At 53.1% G+C, this 14,524-nt stretch overlaps 1 protein-coding gene across 12 annotated transcripts in view; it reads right to left on the reverse strand.

Moving 5' to 3' along the window:
- Positions 1–777: 777 nt before the first annotated feature.
- STARD10 (StAR related lipid transfer domain containing 10) overlaps positions 778–14,524 on the reverse strand; it is a 59,395-nt gene continuing 45,648 nt past the window's right edge. For 10 of the 12 annotated variants that reach the window (XM_054526024.2, XM_054526018.2, XM_054526021.2 and 7 more), the window contains 4 exons: positions 6,784–6,931; positions 6,080–6,183; positions 5,324–5,441; positions 778–2,704 (listed from right to left, as the gene is read on the reverse strand). In XM_054526024.2, the coding sequence (XP_054381999.1) occupies positions 2,061–2,704; positions 5,324–5,441; positions 6,080–6,183; positions 6,784–6,931 (1,014 nt within the window). In that variant the 3' untranslated portion in view covers positions 778–2,060. Of the gene's footprint in view, positions 2,705–3,261; positions 3,315–5,323; positions 5,442–6,079; positions 6,184–6,783; positions 6,932–14,524 lie in introns of all 12 variants that reach the window. The other 2 variants (XM_054526029.1, XM_054526028.1) reach the window with 1 other exon arrangement.

The following is a 14,524-nucleotide window of genomic DNA, read 5'->3' on the forward strand; positions in this document are numbered from 1 at the left end:
CCGCCCCACGTGACTCCCGGGGAGGGGAAGGTGGGGCTGGGGCTGGGGCAGGGCAGGGCAGGGCCCCGCCCCCTCATCGGCCCCGCCCCCCGCCTAGTCACTGTCCTAGAGTCGGCTGGCCTGGCCCGCCCGCCGGACCCGTCGGTCTGTGTCTCTCTCCTGCCCCTCTAGCTGCTTGCGGGTCTTCCGACTGTCTCCTGAGGCTCAGGTCTAACCCCTGCCACCTCGCCCGCTGAGTCCACCTCTCCCTGAGTCTCCCTGCTCTCGCCAACCCTCTTCTGGTGAGTCTGCCCTGACATACACCCCACCCACAAGGGGGCCACACTCCCAGGGGGATAGGAGGCAGTTGAAGGCCGTCCGTGGTTCCTGACCACCTCCTCTAGGAAATCCTCCCTCCACCACATTCTTAAAGGGTATCTCACTTCCCTTCCTGGGTGCCCACAGGCAGGGTTGTGGGGAAGCTACCCACCCAGCCACACCTCCCAAGGATCCCTCAGCGGAAGGCTGCAGCCTGAGTTTCCAGCACCCACACCTAGGGAACAGGAGATTCCCACCCATCCTCCCAGCACATACACAGATGAGGGTACCAGGCTTGGCAGACATTTCTGGGTCCTGTGTCCAGAACACCTCACGGGCCAGCCACGCCAGAGACCTTCTCTGGGCTTCAATTTCTGCATATGCACAAAGGGTATATTTGGAAGAACAGATCTCACATTGCGGGGGATGAGGGTTTACCCTGAGAAGAGGAAAGTGTCATTAATTGGAGCACCTACTACATGCCAGTCCCAGTGCTGGGCAATTTATTCCTTTTATCTCAATCCTTACATTCTTCTTGATGGCAAAAATTATCATCCCAGGTTATGGGTTAGGAAATAAGGCTCCAAGAAGTCTGAGGGCTTGCCCAAAGTTACAAAGCCAGTGTTGGGCAAAGCTGGGAAGCAACCCATTTTTGTGAGTTCTAGAATCTCCTGCCTGCCCCCCACTGGCCATTCACCCTGTCCCTCTGGGAAAGAGTTGACTCTGAGTAGACCGTGTCTTCCGGTGGTAGGGCTAAGGCAAAGGAGCTTTCCGGGAGGGGAGAACAGGGCCAGACCTTGGGGAGAACTTCCGGGCCCCAAGTTCATATGGGGTCAAAAACACTGCAGAGGAGCAGAGCATAGGCCCCTCCTCTGGTCCTGGCAGCAGGGGTGTCCCTTGGGCAGCAGAGGGCACCTGGGGGCCACAGATCACAGGGGAGGCCCAGGCATCCCTCTAGACTTCAGACCAGCGAGGTGCAGCACAGGGTGAGAAGGCTGGCATCTGACCACTGGCAAGGGGATAGGGGGTCTGGGGACCCTACCATTTCTGTTAACACAGTCCTGAGGTCTTCAAAATGACCTAGGGAGGGCGTGAATCACCAAGCCTGGTCCCCACCAACTGCACTGGAATCTGAGGCCCCTCACCTGCACCCCTGACCTCCCTCCAAGGTATGCTGCCCCAGCCTCAGCTCTGAGGCCCACAGCCCTGTGGCTTGAGACCCACGGACCCCTCCACCTCCCTTCTGGGATGACAGGAGTGTCAGACCCCAGTCCATAGGTTGGACCCAAAGGGCCTTGGGCCGAAGGACACAGAGTAGAACCTCACCCTCTGACTCCTGACCCAGGGTCTCTGTCAAGGCCTGCTCCTTCCCTTAGAGCAGAGGTCCCCAACCCCTGGGCCACAGACTGGTACTGGTCCTGTCAGGAACCTGTTAGGAACTAGGCTGCACAGCAGGAAGTGAGCAGAGGCTGAGCTAGCATTACCGCCTCCTGTCAGATCTGCAGCAGCATTGGATTCTCATAGGAGGGAGAACCCTATTGTGAACTGCGCATGCGAGGGATCTAGGGTGTGCCCTCCTTATCAAAATCTAATGATAAATGTGATGCACTTGAATCATCCCAAAACCAATCCTTCCCCGATCCTGATCCATGGAAAATTTGTCTTGCACAAAACCAGTCCCTGGTGCCAAAAAGGTTGGGAACCGCTGCCTTAAAGCAGTGAAAAGAAAGCAAATAGCCTGGCATGAATGCCAAAATGACTGCTCAACAAGGACAGCTGGACAGATACGGGCAGAGAATGGAACAGAGTATGGACAGGAGTGGGGCAGTGATAAACCCCGTCTCTTCCCCGCTACACAATGGGAAATGAGGAGATGCTGGAAGGATCAACGGCCGGATGATCAATAACCTTAACAAAATTAAGGGCAGACGCAGGGGACCGCGGCAGCGGCCATGAGGCAGGTGGGAAGCAGGCACAGTGATGAGCCGGCTGAGACTGTGGGATCGTTTATTGGGGCTCTGTCCAGCCAGGCTGCAGCACCCGCCTGGGCCCGGCCCGGTGCCACCAGGAGGTGCCGGGTGGGGGAGGGGAGAAAGCGCAGGAGCAGCCGCCGCCCCAGGGCTCGCCCGGTCCTGTCTCCGTCCCTGAAGCGGTGCGGCGCTCAGGTGAGCGAGGTGTCGTCGTCGCTGCCCTCGCCGCCCGCGCCGCCCATCCGCTCCTCTCTGCTCTCGGCCACCGCGCTCTCGTCGATGTTCTCCAGTGAGTCCGCATGCTGCACCGACAGCTCCGACAGCGCCAGGCTCGGCAACGGGCTCTGCTCCGGGTGCAGCCACGGCTTGAAGTGAGGCAGGTGCTTCTGCTTCCACTCGGGGTACTTGAGGCACGCCTTGTACATCTTCTTCATGGCCTGTGGGCCCGCCACCCCGCAGGGTCAGGTGGTGGCTAGGGGGCAGGTCTTCTCCACGCCCCCTCCAGCTGCTCAGCCCCCAGCATCCTGACTGGCTCCCTTTCAAAACTTCGCTCCTCAGCCCTACTTGCCCTCCCTGGGCCCTAGGCTCCATTCTCCATTCTTTTTTTTTTTTTTTTTTTTTTTCTGAGACGGAGTCTCACTGTATGGCCCAGGCTGGAGTGCAGTGGCACGATATGGGCTCACTGCAACCTCTGCCTTCTAGGTTCAAGTGATTCTCCTGCCTTAGCCTCCCAAGTAGCTGGGATTACAGGCGCCCACCATCACACTTGGCTAATTTTTGTATTTTTAGTAGAGACAGGGTTTCGCCATGTTGGCCAGGCTGGTCTCGAACCTCCGACCTCAGGTAATCCATCTGCCAAGGCCTCCCAAAGTGCTGGGATTACAGGCATAAGCCACCACACCTGGCCCTCAGGCTCCGTGCTTGACTCCACCCACCTCATTCCATAGTCCTCTTTCCAGTCTTCAACACCCCCCAAAATCCCAAGGCCACTCACCTTGGGAGCCAGGAACTGAGAAGATTTATTCACCACCCACTTGGGTAAGGAGCCTGTGAGGGCAGGGAAGGGAGGAAGCAGCCTCAGGGACCCAGCCCCTCCGTCCCCCACAAAAGCCCCACCCTCTGCCCAGAGCTTCCAGGGAGGCCACCGTCTTCCCCATGAGGAGGGGGTGTGTGAGGCAAGTCCTACAAGCCTTTACCCTCACTCCCTTCCACCTCAGACCGAGGTCCTCAGGCTTAGCTCTGTCCCCCACTTTCCCTCTGCCCAGCCTCAAAGACTACGTGGAAGAAAACCAAAGGGTCCTAGGTGAGCACAGACTATACATGGGTGGAAACTCTGACCCACCCTGCTGCACCTGCTGCCTCACTCAATCACAGACATCCCTTCTCAACCTAACCCCCCTCCCAGGAATGCCCCTGACGCTCAGCCCCTCCCCTGCCTGTCCTTCCAAGTCCTCCCCTGACCACACAGGCCTCTGGCTGAGCACCCCAGCCTGGCCTGACCTGGAATCCACCGCCCAGCTCTCCATCCTGTCTCATTCCCAAGTGTCCACTCCACCTCTGACACCCAACACAATGAGGTGCCGGGGGAGTGCTAGGCCTGGACCACTGTGTGCTCTGGGCCTTGGAGCATTTCCAGGCAAGGATGCTCAAGGCTTCCCCATCCTCTAGTCATTCACTCACTCACTCACTCCCTCACTCCATGTTCACTGTGACACCCACCCTGGGCCAGCTGTGGGGACCCAGAGAGGAACTCACTGGGGGCCCAACAGGAGCCGACTGTTCTACTAGAGGGGAATGGACTACAGAACAGGGAGCCAGTGACTCCCCTGAGTATCAGGGATCAGGAGGTGACACCCGCAGCACCCCTGGAGGGGCGAGGAAGGGAGGCTGCGGGGAAGAGCTGTCTGGACACAGGAGTGGGGATGGGTGAGGTGTGAGAGACACCAGGAGACCCGGGACAGGGCTTAGGCTTTTCTTGGAGGGCACTGGAGAGCCACAGAGTAACTTCAAGCAGATGAGAGTCATGAGGAGATAAGTGTTTTAGAGAAATTCCTCTGGCCGCCATTACACACAGACAAGGTAGTTGGTATGGAGAAAAATGCCACACTCAGGAGCTGCTGAGGAGGCAGAATCAATAAGAATCAGTGACGGGGGCTAGGCACGGTGGCTCACGCCTGTAATCCCAGCACTTTGGGAGGCCAAGGTGGGTGGATCACAAGGTCAGGAGTTCGAGACCAGGCTGGCCAACATGGTGAAATCCCATCTCTACTAAAAATACAAAAAGTTAGCTGGGGGTGGTGACAGACACCTGTAATCCCAGTTACTCAGGAGGCTGGGGCAGGAGAATCGTTTGAACCAGGGAGGCGGAGGTTGCAGTGAGCTGAGATTGCACCATTGCACTCCAGCCTGGGAAACAAGAGTGAAACTCCATCTCAAAAAAAAAAAAAAAAAAAAGAATCAGTGGCTAGATTTGGCTGAGGAAGAGGGAGTGACCCCAAATGACAGCAGGTTCTGGGCATGGGTGACTGAAAAGTGGAGACTTAGGGCAAGGGGCAAGTTAGGAGGAAAGATGGCGAGTTCCCCGCTGGACACAACGAGGCTCAGGTGCCTGGAAGACATCCGAAGGGAGATGTCCAGGTGGCCGATGGCCACAGGAATCTGAATCTCAGCTGAGAGAGACATGGCCACTTGTGACAGAAGCCACAGGGTTGGCTGAGCCATCCCCAGGGAGAGAAGACTAAGGCCTAGAAAACCCAGGCATCCAGGACAGGCAGAGGGAACAGCCAGTGAGCAGGGAACAAGGCAGAGCATGGGGACGGCAGAGTCCAGGAAGAGCGCTCCCAGCTTCATCAGTGGGGCAGTGGCACCTCCCTGGCCCACTCCTTTCAAACCACTGTAAAGTCCCAAGCCTTGGTTCAAGGAAGGCTTTGGATGGAAATGCCCGAAAATGCAAAACAGCTCCTAACAGATGCCCTTCTGGATCCCTAGTAGATCAGGCCCCACCCCTGTGATATAGGGAAGGATCCCATGATAAGCTGCCAGGGCCAAGCCCTCACCTTTGGGGTCCACCTGGGCCAGGTAGGTGATGACGCAGCTCTTGGGCCCTGTGCTCTGGATGAGGTAGCCCGTCTGGATGGACACAGCTCGGACCAAGTCTTTCCGAGGTGGGTATTTCTGGGGATGGAAGGCACAGGGAGGTGAGACTCGGGGTGGGGGCAAAGAAGATGTTTTTGTGAGTATACACAAACGCGCACGCACACACACAGTTAATTCACATGCCATGACATCTGTTCCAGATCAGGCCTGATTCTGGGTGCAGAGAAAGGGAAGAACCAGACTAGGTCATCCTAGCCCCTCTTGAAGCTTTTCCTGTTCCCCTCAGAAAAGCCCCCAGTCTGGGGTCAGGGCTCATGAGCACATATGGGCACTCACAGACACACACACTCACCCTTGCCCAGGCCAGCGATACCTGCCTGTCCTTGCCCAGGGAGATCAAGGTGGCTCAGCCTCAGGGCGGACCAGAGGGCCCTGCCTCTCACCTCTTTTCCTCATTTCCCTGTCCCAGAGCCCAACCAATCGAAGTCAGCCCATCCCACCCACTCGCCACAGAGGTGGCCACACTGCCCTCTCCTGATCTGCTCAAGACACCCGGCAGGGAGAGAGGAGCCATTATCCTCACTGTACAGGAAGGAAACTGAGGGCCAGTGGGCCCATGCCTGCCTAAAGTCACATGGAAGTCACGGTGGCAGCCTCAGCCTTGTGCTGCCTGATCCTCTCCCCTGCTCCACCGCAGGGAAGGCAGGTTGACTCACGGGATGTTTGACTGAGTAGTTCATAATGATGTAATCAGCGCCCATGGGGAGCCAGGAGCGGAGGGTGATGACATCACGGTTCTTCAGGGGCTTGGGACACCTCCCTGTGAAGGGCAAGGGACAGTTCAGCCAGACCACTGGTCCACCTGCCTACAAGGGAGGGTGTGGCAGAGACCAGAGATGCAGGGATGCCTAATTAACTGCCAGCTCTCCAGTGCAAAGATGCACCTCCCTCCCAGACCACAGTCCCACAGCTGGAGGCAGAAAAGAGACAGGGCAAGACCTGTCCCTACTGTCTCCAGCCAGCCCTGCTCCTTACAGCCTCACACAGCCCTTACATTGTTGGCCTGGCTGGTTTGTCTATGTGAACATGAGTGTATGAGAGAAAAACAGTATGAGTGTGCATGAAAATGTGTGCCTGGGACTATGTGGCATGTGGGTGGGGGCTGTGTACCTGATTGAGTGTATGCCTATGTGTGTATGTATATACATGAACATGTGAGTGCATATGTATTTGTAAGTGTATGGGTGTGTGCCTAAGGGTCTAGGAGTGGACACGGAGGGCAGCTCTATCTCTCAGCACTCAAGTCTCCGAGTAGCTTGGTCATGTGAGTAACCACAGGAGGGAGGGGGGAGGAGGAGGCTTGGTGGGAGGCCTGGATGGAGGCCAAGGGGACTGGGATCAGCGTGCTACGCCTGCTCACAGGAGTAATAGCCCACGTCAGCATTGACTGTCAAGCGGGCGATGTCAAAAGTCTCAATGACGTTGCTGTCCCATTTCTTGCGGTACTCAATGTCGTGTAGGACGTCGTAGAGTGTCTCGGCTGGCACATCACGGCACTCCATCCGGCACTGCAGACAAGATACATGGGTTGTCAGGATCATATGGGGCTCAGAGCCTTGGCCAGGGGACCAGAAGGCAAACAGGCAGAGGGGGAGGAAGAGAAAGAGGACAGCAAAGAACAGGGGTCTCTGAAACAAGCATGGACTTCCTTCTTGCCACAAGCCCTGTCCAGCTCCCCAAAAAGCCACCTGTGCCAGGAGACAGACAGCCTCTGTACCCAGAGACCATCTCCCCCGACTCAGCCCAGTCTCCTCCTCCAGGAAGCCTTCCTAGCCAGATCTTCTGGGCTCCCACACAATGAATCTCTATGTCTGTGCCCTCCCAGACCCCTGTGAGCTCCTCATGGGCAGAGGCTCATGGTTGCTTCAGCATGGAGCCTGGAATGGCTACATGTTAAATGAAATGAAAGCATAAATGAAAATCAAATGCCCAAGTGGATGATTTATTTCCTCCCTGGTACTTATCACGCGGCCATACCACCTGTCCTCCTATTTGTGGGTTTGTTTTTTTTCCCTTCAACAAACATCTTTGGATTTTTTTTTTTTTTTTTTTTTTGAGATGGAGTTTCACTCTTGTCACCCAGGCTGGAGTGCAATAGCACGATCTCGGCTCACTGCAACCTCTGCCTCCCGGGTTCAAGTGATTCTCCTACCTCAGCCTCCGGAGTAGCTGGGATTACAGGCACGTACCCAGCTAATTTTTGCATTTTTAGTACAGACGGGGTTTCACCATGTTGGCCAGAATGGTCTCAATCTCTTGACCTTGTGATCCACCCACCTCGGCCTCCCAAAGTGCTGGGATTACAGGTGTCAGCCACCACACCCGGCCTGGATTTCTTTCTTTTTTTCATTCATTCATTCATTCATTCATTTATTGAGATGGAGTTTTGCTCTTGTTGCCCAGGCTGGAGTACAGTGGCGTGATCTCGGCTCACTGCAAGCTCTGCCTTCCGGTTTCAAAGGATTCTCCTGCCTCAGCCTCCCGAGTAGCTGGGATTACAGGCACCTGCCACCAACTCCCGGCTAATTTTTTGTATTTTTAGTAGAAACAGGGTTTCACCATGTTGGCCAGGCTGGTCTCTAACTCCTGACCTTGTGATCCGCCTGCCTCTGCCTCCCAAAGTGCTGGGATTACAGGCGTAAGCCATTGCACCCAGCCTGGATTTCTTACTGTGTATTAGCCTTGCCCTCAAAGAGCTTTCCATCCGGGTAGAAGACGACCAAGGACACCTTGTTTTATTTAACCCCCCCACCAACAACTCTGCCAGATAAGAAATCCAAGGAGGAACTTGAGGCTCAAAGAGGTTAAGTAACTTGCCCATTGTCACTCAGCTGGTAAGTAGCAGAGCTAGGATTTAACCCAGATCACATGTCTGGAAAGCAAGTAAAATCAGAAGGAGGTTTCCCTAGGTTTGCACTCAGTGAGATGAAACTCAATATCCTTGTTCTGTGATTTTTTTTTTTTTTTTTTTTTTTTTTTTTTTACCCAAGTGCCCTATCCCCAAGATCAAGTTCCTCTCAGCAAATGGACAAGTTTTCTTGTGTAGTTTAAAAAGATCTCCCAGAACTGGCATTTAGACAGTGCCAAGGGAACCCTCACATAATACTTTTCCACTCACAAGAGGAGATAAGCAACCATATGAGGGAGAAGTCACACTGTCTTCCCCCTCATCCCAGAATATGCCTTGGCCCCACTAATGGTGGTGGGATGCCGCAGGAAGGACACACCGAAGCCTGCTGGCTATTCTAGGCACCAAGAAACCCATCACGCCTTGGATATAACCTCAGTTTACAGAAAATACAGAGGACAGAGGAATGAGCTAAGTAACACCACATGAGAATGCAACCAGACAGAGCCAGACAGTGAATCATTCCATGGGGCTACTGGCCCAGGCTCTTCTACTAGTCAACGTCAACAAAGGTGCTGGGTGGGACTGACTTGCAGGACATAACAACCACATATAAAGTGTGTCTCTGGATTGCAAACTGATTTGGACACACCATCTATAAAGGGGATTTTTGGGACAACTGGAGAAATGTGAACGTGATCAGAGTATCAGGTGCACTGAAAATTTACAGAAACAAAATGGTGGAAACTGCTGCCTAAAGAAAGGTTACAAAATAGGTTGGGCGCAGTGGCTCATACCTGTCATCCCAGCACTTTGGGAGGCTGAGACAGGCAGATCACTTGGGGTCAGGAGTTCGAGACCAGCCTGGCCAACCATCTGTACTAAAAATACAAAAATTAGCTGAGTGTAGTGGCACACAACTGTAATCCCAGCTACTCGGGAAGCTGAGGCAGGAGAATCGCCTGAACCTGGGAGGTGGAGGTTTCTGTGAGCCGAGATCATGCTGTTGTGCTCCAGCCTGGGTGACAGAGCAAGACTCCATCTCAAAAAAAAAAAAAAAAAAAAGCAGCATAACCTCAATTGGGGGAAAAAATATACGCATAGAGGAAGCTCAGGAAGCGCAATTGCTAAGGTGTTAATGGTGGAGATCTCTAAATGATAGGAATGTGATGGTTTCATTTTGCTTGTCTGTATTTCTTTTTCTTTTCTTTTTTTTTTTTTTGAGATGGAGTTTCGCTTTTGTTGCCTAGGCTGGAGTGCAATGACACGATCTTGGCTCACCGCAACCTCCGCCTCCCGGGTTCAAGTGATTCTTCTGCCTCAGCCTCCTGAGTAGCTGGGATTATAGGCACCCACCATCATGCCTGGCTAATTTTTGTATTTTTAGTAGAGACGGGGTTTCACCATGTTGGCCAGGCTGGTCTCAAACTCCTGACCTCAGGTGATCCTCCCACCTCGGCCTCCCAAAGTGCTTGGATTACAGGTGTGAGCCACTGCGCCCGGCCACTTGTCTGTATTTCTTATTATCTAACATGTATAGTACTAATTCTGAAATAATGAAAACAATTTGGAAAGGTCCCCCAGCAATACTGACAGGTGCACCCACCATGTGCCAGGTACTACACTAAGTGCTTTATACACATTATTTTATTCTTACAGCAGCGCTCTGGGATATTGGCCCCATTATAGAATTAAGAAAAACAAGGTTCAAGGACAGACTCGAGACTGCAATATTGTTTGTGTGACCCTAAACAATTCACTCTCCCTCTCTACCCCATTTACCTTTCTGCTCTATAATGGGGCATAACTAGATCCAACCATTTAATCAGCAGCCCCCAGCTCCAGCCCTGTACTGAGCCCAGAAGAGTCAGAGATGAATCCGAGGCCCGTCTTTGAGAGGTCTGCAGTGAAAGGAGGAGCCCAGCTTGGAAATGGGGAGGTGTCCTAAAGTGCTCATTGGGGGCATAAGAAGGAAATCAGCTCCAAGGGCTGGGTTGGGGAATCAGGCTTCATGGAGAATCTCAGTGCAGGAGGTAGGTGTTTGCCAAGTGCCCCTGGCAGACAGAACAGCCAGCCAAGGTGCAGAGGCAGGCAAGAGTGTGGCCTGTGGGCAGTGAATGAATTCCATCTGGCTCAGTCTCAATGGTGTGGTATAGCCTACTACTCAAAAGGTCCCTGGTTCTAGGTCTTCTTGGAAAAATGGGTGATTCCAGGGCTGGGTCAGAGAAACTATAAGATGAGCATGGAACATCTTGTGCCAGGAAGTAAGCAAATACTCAAAGAATGATAGAGATTTTAGACACCGGAACCAGCTTGAAGGGCTCTCCCCCTGGTAGAGTGGCCAACCCTTCAAGGTTTACCGAGGACTTCCCCAGTTTTACCACTGCAAGTCTCACATCCTGGGAAATCCCCCAGTCCCAGTCAAGCTAGGACAGTTGATCACCCTACCACGGGCTCAATCTGAGGTAAGCTGCATATTAAACTCAATAATGACCATAACTGTAGATATTCCATTGAATAAAATAGGAAACCAAAGTCTATACAGGTATGAATAAACAAATAAATGGAATGTTTGATGAGGAATGGGGGATTTACATAGTTTTAAAGTACCTTCCCATCAAAATACTTATTAATTACAAAGGGAAAATGAGTCACTTCAAGTAGAGAAGCCTGGCAATAGCACCTTAATCAAGTGATCAAATGGAATATCATTAATCACAGGACAGGTTGCTGTCAGGTGTTGCCTGGTAGGACGCAGTGAGAGGAATACAGGTATCACTTCTGTGCTACCTCTGCCACAGAGACATAACATAAATAGAATCACAAGGGAACCTCAGACAAACCCAGAATGAGGGCTTGTCTCATTTTACAAAATAATTGGCCTATAAGTGTCAGGATCATGAGAGTCACAGAGAGAACTACATTAGACTGAGGAGTCTAATGAGATGTGAGTGACTGAGTGAATGAATGAAGGAACAAAGTGAAGGGAGGAACGCGATGGTGAGAAAGGGGGTTGAAGAAGACAGAGGCCAGATCTGGCATCATCATTAGCATCCAAACAGCCTCCTGAGTGGCCACAGGGAGGTCCAGGCACTGCCCCAAACGTTCAACACGCACTCATTCTTCATCCCAAACCTAGCTGGTGGTCGCTGTTATCATTCCTGCACTGCAAAATAGAAAACTGAAGCTTGGGGGATTCAGCAACTTGCCCAGATCATAGAGCCTGAAAGCAGCAGAGCAGGGACTCAAAATCGGATCTTCCTGTGCTCTTAACCATCAAAAAGCACTCAAGCGTGGCTTCTGAGGAAACCAGAATTTCTCTAAATCCAAATTTGGATGCTAGTTGGCTTTGCAAATCTTCAAACATGTTATCCTGGACCATGAGTGTATGGAGGGGCAGTGACAACAAAACCCTGCTTCCCGGGTTAGAATCCAACCTGGGACTGCCTCTTCCCCAGCCAGGCTCAGTGCTCCCAGGGCCCGGCTGCAAAGCAGCTGAATGCACACTGGGAAGGGGCCCATGCTGCCCCATCCTCCTTCCAGAGGCTCCCAGAGCAGGGCTGTTGTGGCTCCAGAGGCCAAAGACCCACCTCTGGGACAGAGGACAGTGGCCGGAGCATGCAGAGCCACGAGACAGACCAGTTGCTCAGTGTAAACTCTGAGTAGCACTTTATCTTATAAAGAGAAACTTCAAAGGTTTCCCAGGCTAGTGGCAGACTCTTGTGGAGGAAAGCCCCTGCCCAGAGAGTAAGAACCTTTGCTGTGGCAACGCAGGTGAAGAAACTGAGGCAGGCTGGGTCGTGGGGGTCAGGTAAGTGTCCACAGGCCTCCCCAGCCTGGCCTGGCTCGTGCCCTTTCCACAGGCAGGCAGCACTGCTGCACTAAGTAGAACAAATTACACCCATCTTTGTTCCTGCTGGCGGCGGTGGCCACGCCCCAAAGGTGTAATTCTAAGAGGCCTGGGGAGGGACAGGTGGCGGGGTAGGGCTGAGTCTCTGGAGAGCACCAGGTGGGCAGGCCCGTACCAGGAACCCCCAGCTATTAGGCCCTGGGTGAGTGAGTGTCCACACCAGGTGTTGCCTGCTAGGACATCTTGGCTGCCCCTGGAGAAACTCCCCTTGGAAACAGGAACCCAAGGGGGGTTGCTCCACCAACGAGCCATGCTGGGCTTGAGTGCATTTAAAGCCTGGTGACAGCAGGGACCCCGACATACAGTGGTATTACATTTGAGAAAACAGGCCAGCCAGGTGTGGTGGCTCACTCCTGTAATCCCAGCACTTTGGGAGGCCGAGGCGGGCAGATCACCTGAGGCTGGGAGTTCAAGACCAGCCTGACTAACATGAAGAAACCCCGTCTCTACTAAAAATACAAAATTAGCCGGGGTGGTGGCACATGCCTGTAATCCCAGCTACTCAGGAGGCTGAGGCAGGAGAATCGCTTGAACCCGGGAGGCGGAGGTTGCGGTGAACCAAGATTGTGCCATTGCACTCCAGCCTAGGCAACAACAGCGAAACTCTGTCTCAAAAAAAAAAAAGAAAAGAAAAAGAAAACTGAGGCCAGGGGGAGCAAGTGACACCAGAGGAACTACAGTCTGTGTCCCAGGCACTCCACTCTCCAAACCCCCTCAAGTTCTCAAGGTGAAAAACCGGGATTCCTGAGAACCCCTGGGACCAGCACTATACTCCACAGCTCCCCAATTCCCATGAAGCCACGATCAGAAGGGACTGACCAAGCAAGGCGCAGGAAAGACCCACACAGGCTTTGAGGCTGGCAATCCCAGGCTCAATCCCAGCTCTGTCTCCTGGGCACAAGAGTTAACGCTTGGAGTCTTCATTTCCTCATGTGAAAAATGGAAATAATAATAGCAGCTATTTCATGGGGATGTTGTGATTAAATGAGATAACGCATGTAATATGCCTAGCGCATAGTAAATACTCAAAAATAGGCCGGGCACAGTGGCTCTCACCTGTAATCCCAGCACTTTGGGAGGCTAGGCGGGTGGATCATTTGAGGTCAGGAGTTCGAGACCAGCCTGACCAACATGGTGAAAACCCATCTCTGCTAAAAATACAGAAAAAAAAAAAAAAAATTAGCTGGGTGTCGTGACGCACACCTGTAATCCCAGCTACTCGAAAGGCTGAGACACGAGAACCACTTAAACCCAGAAGGAGGAGGTTGCAGTGAGCTGAGATCAAACCACTGCACTCCAGCCTGGGTGACAGAGTGAGACTATCTCAAAACAGAAAAAAAGAGTAGCTATTGGCTGGTCCAAATGTAGTGAGTGATCTCAATTGATTATTCACAGTAAGTTACAGATCGAGCTCCTTGTTCTACTGTTTTCCCCCTTCTCACTACTGCATTTGACTAGTCTTTAAAAAAAAAAAAAAAGTAGCTATTATTACTCCAGCAGGTTTCTGTGAGTAGCCATGCACCCTTCCATGTGGCCAGGACTAAGCTGCATTTGCAGATACTGTGTACCCTGGGTGCCTCCCACGCCTCACCCTGCCCTGCCCTTCCATTCATCCTTTCACCATTCTCTGAAGCCTGCTGTGTGCCAGACCTGCGTGCAACTGGGTGGTGGGAGACCGGCGGTGAACCGGACCTGAGCCCTGCCCCAAAGAGGTCCCGCCAAGTAGAGTGGTAAGGGACAGGGACACAAAACCTCAAGATAGCATGAGCAGGGCTAGGAGAGGCGAATGCACATGAACTGCATGGCAGAGTGCGCCTGAGCCCAAAAGGATAAGGCCCTGAGCCACTGAGGGGCAGGAAAGGGCATTTCAGCAGGGGGACAAGCAGTGCAAAGGCCTGGAGGGTTAAACAAACAAGTACAGTGCAGGGTCCAGTGCCCAAGCTGTGTCTCACTCTACCCCCCACCTCTCTCCCGCCCCCTGCCTGTGTTCTCTGGGATGTCTTGCCAGTGCTGAGCATTAGAGAAGGTGGACTCTCCATTCCAGGGAGGGGCAGCAGTCTCTCCCAAGACCCAGGGAGATGGTCGACCTGAGAGATGGGAAAGGAAGTCAGGTCCCCTCCATGAGGCCGTGTCCTGGCCTTGAGAGCCAAAGGCCCAGGCAGTTACAAGCAAACAAACACACAGACAGGTGGACCTAAGGCTAATCCTCCCTCCAAGACTTTACACAGCAGGACGCCAGTATCCTTGCCCATGGGATATGTGGGGCACACAGATTATCCCAAAGTCCTAGGGACCCAGGAAATGATCTCTTCACTCAGAACCCTTCAGGTGACCACTGGGGAA

The sequence above is a fragment of the Pongo abelii genome, chromosome 9 (genome assembly GCF_028885655.2).
Source record: "Pongo abelii isolate AG06213 chromosome 9, NHGRI_mPonAbe1-v2.0_pri, whole genome shotgun sequence".
In the NCBI taxonomy this organism is placed as follows: Eukaryota; Metazoa; Chordata; class Mammalia; order Primates; family Hominidae; genus Pongo; species Pongo abelii.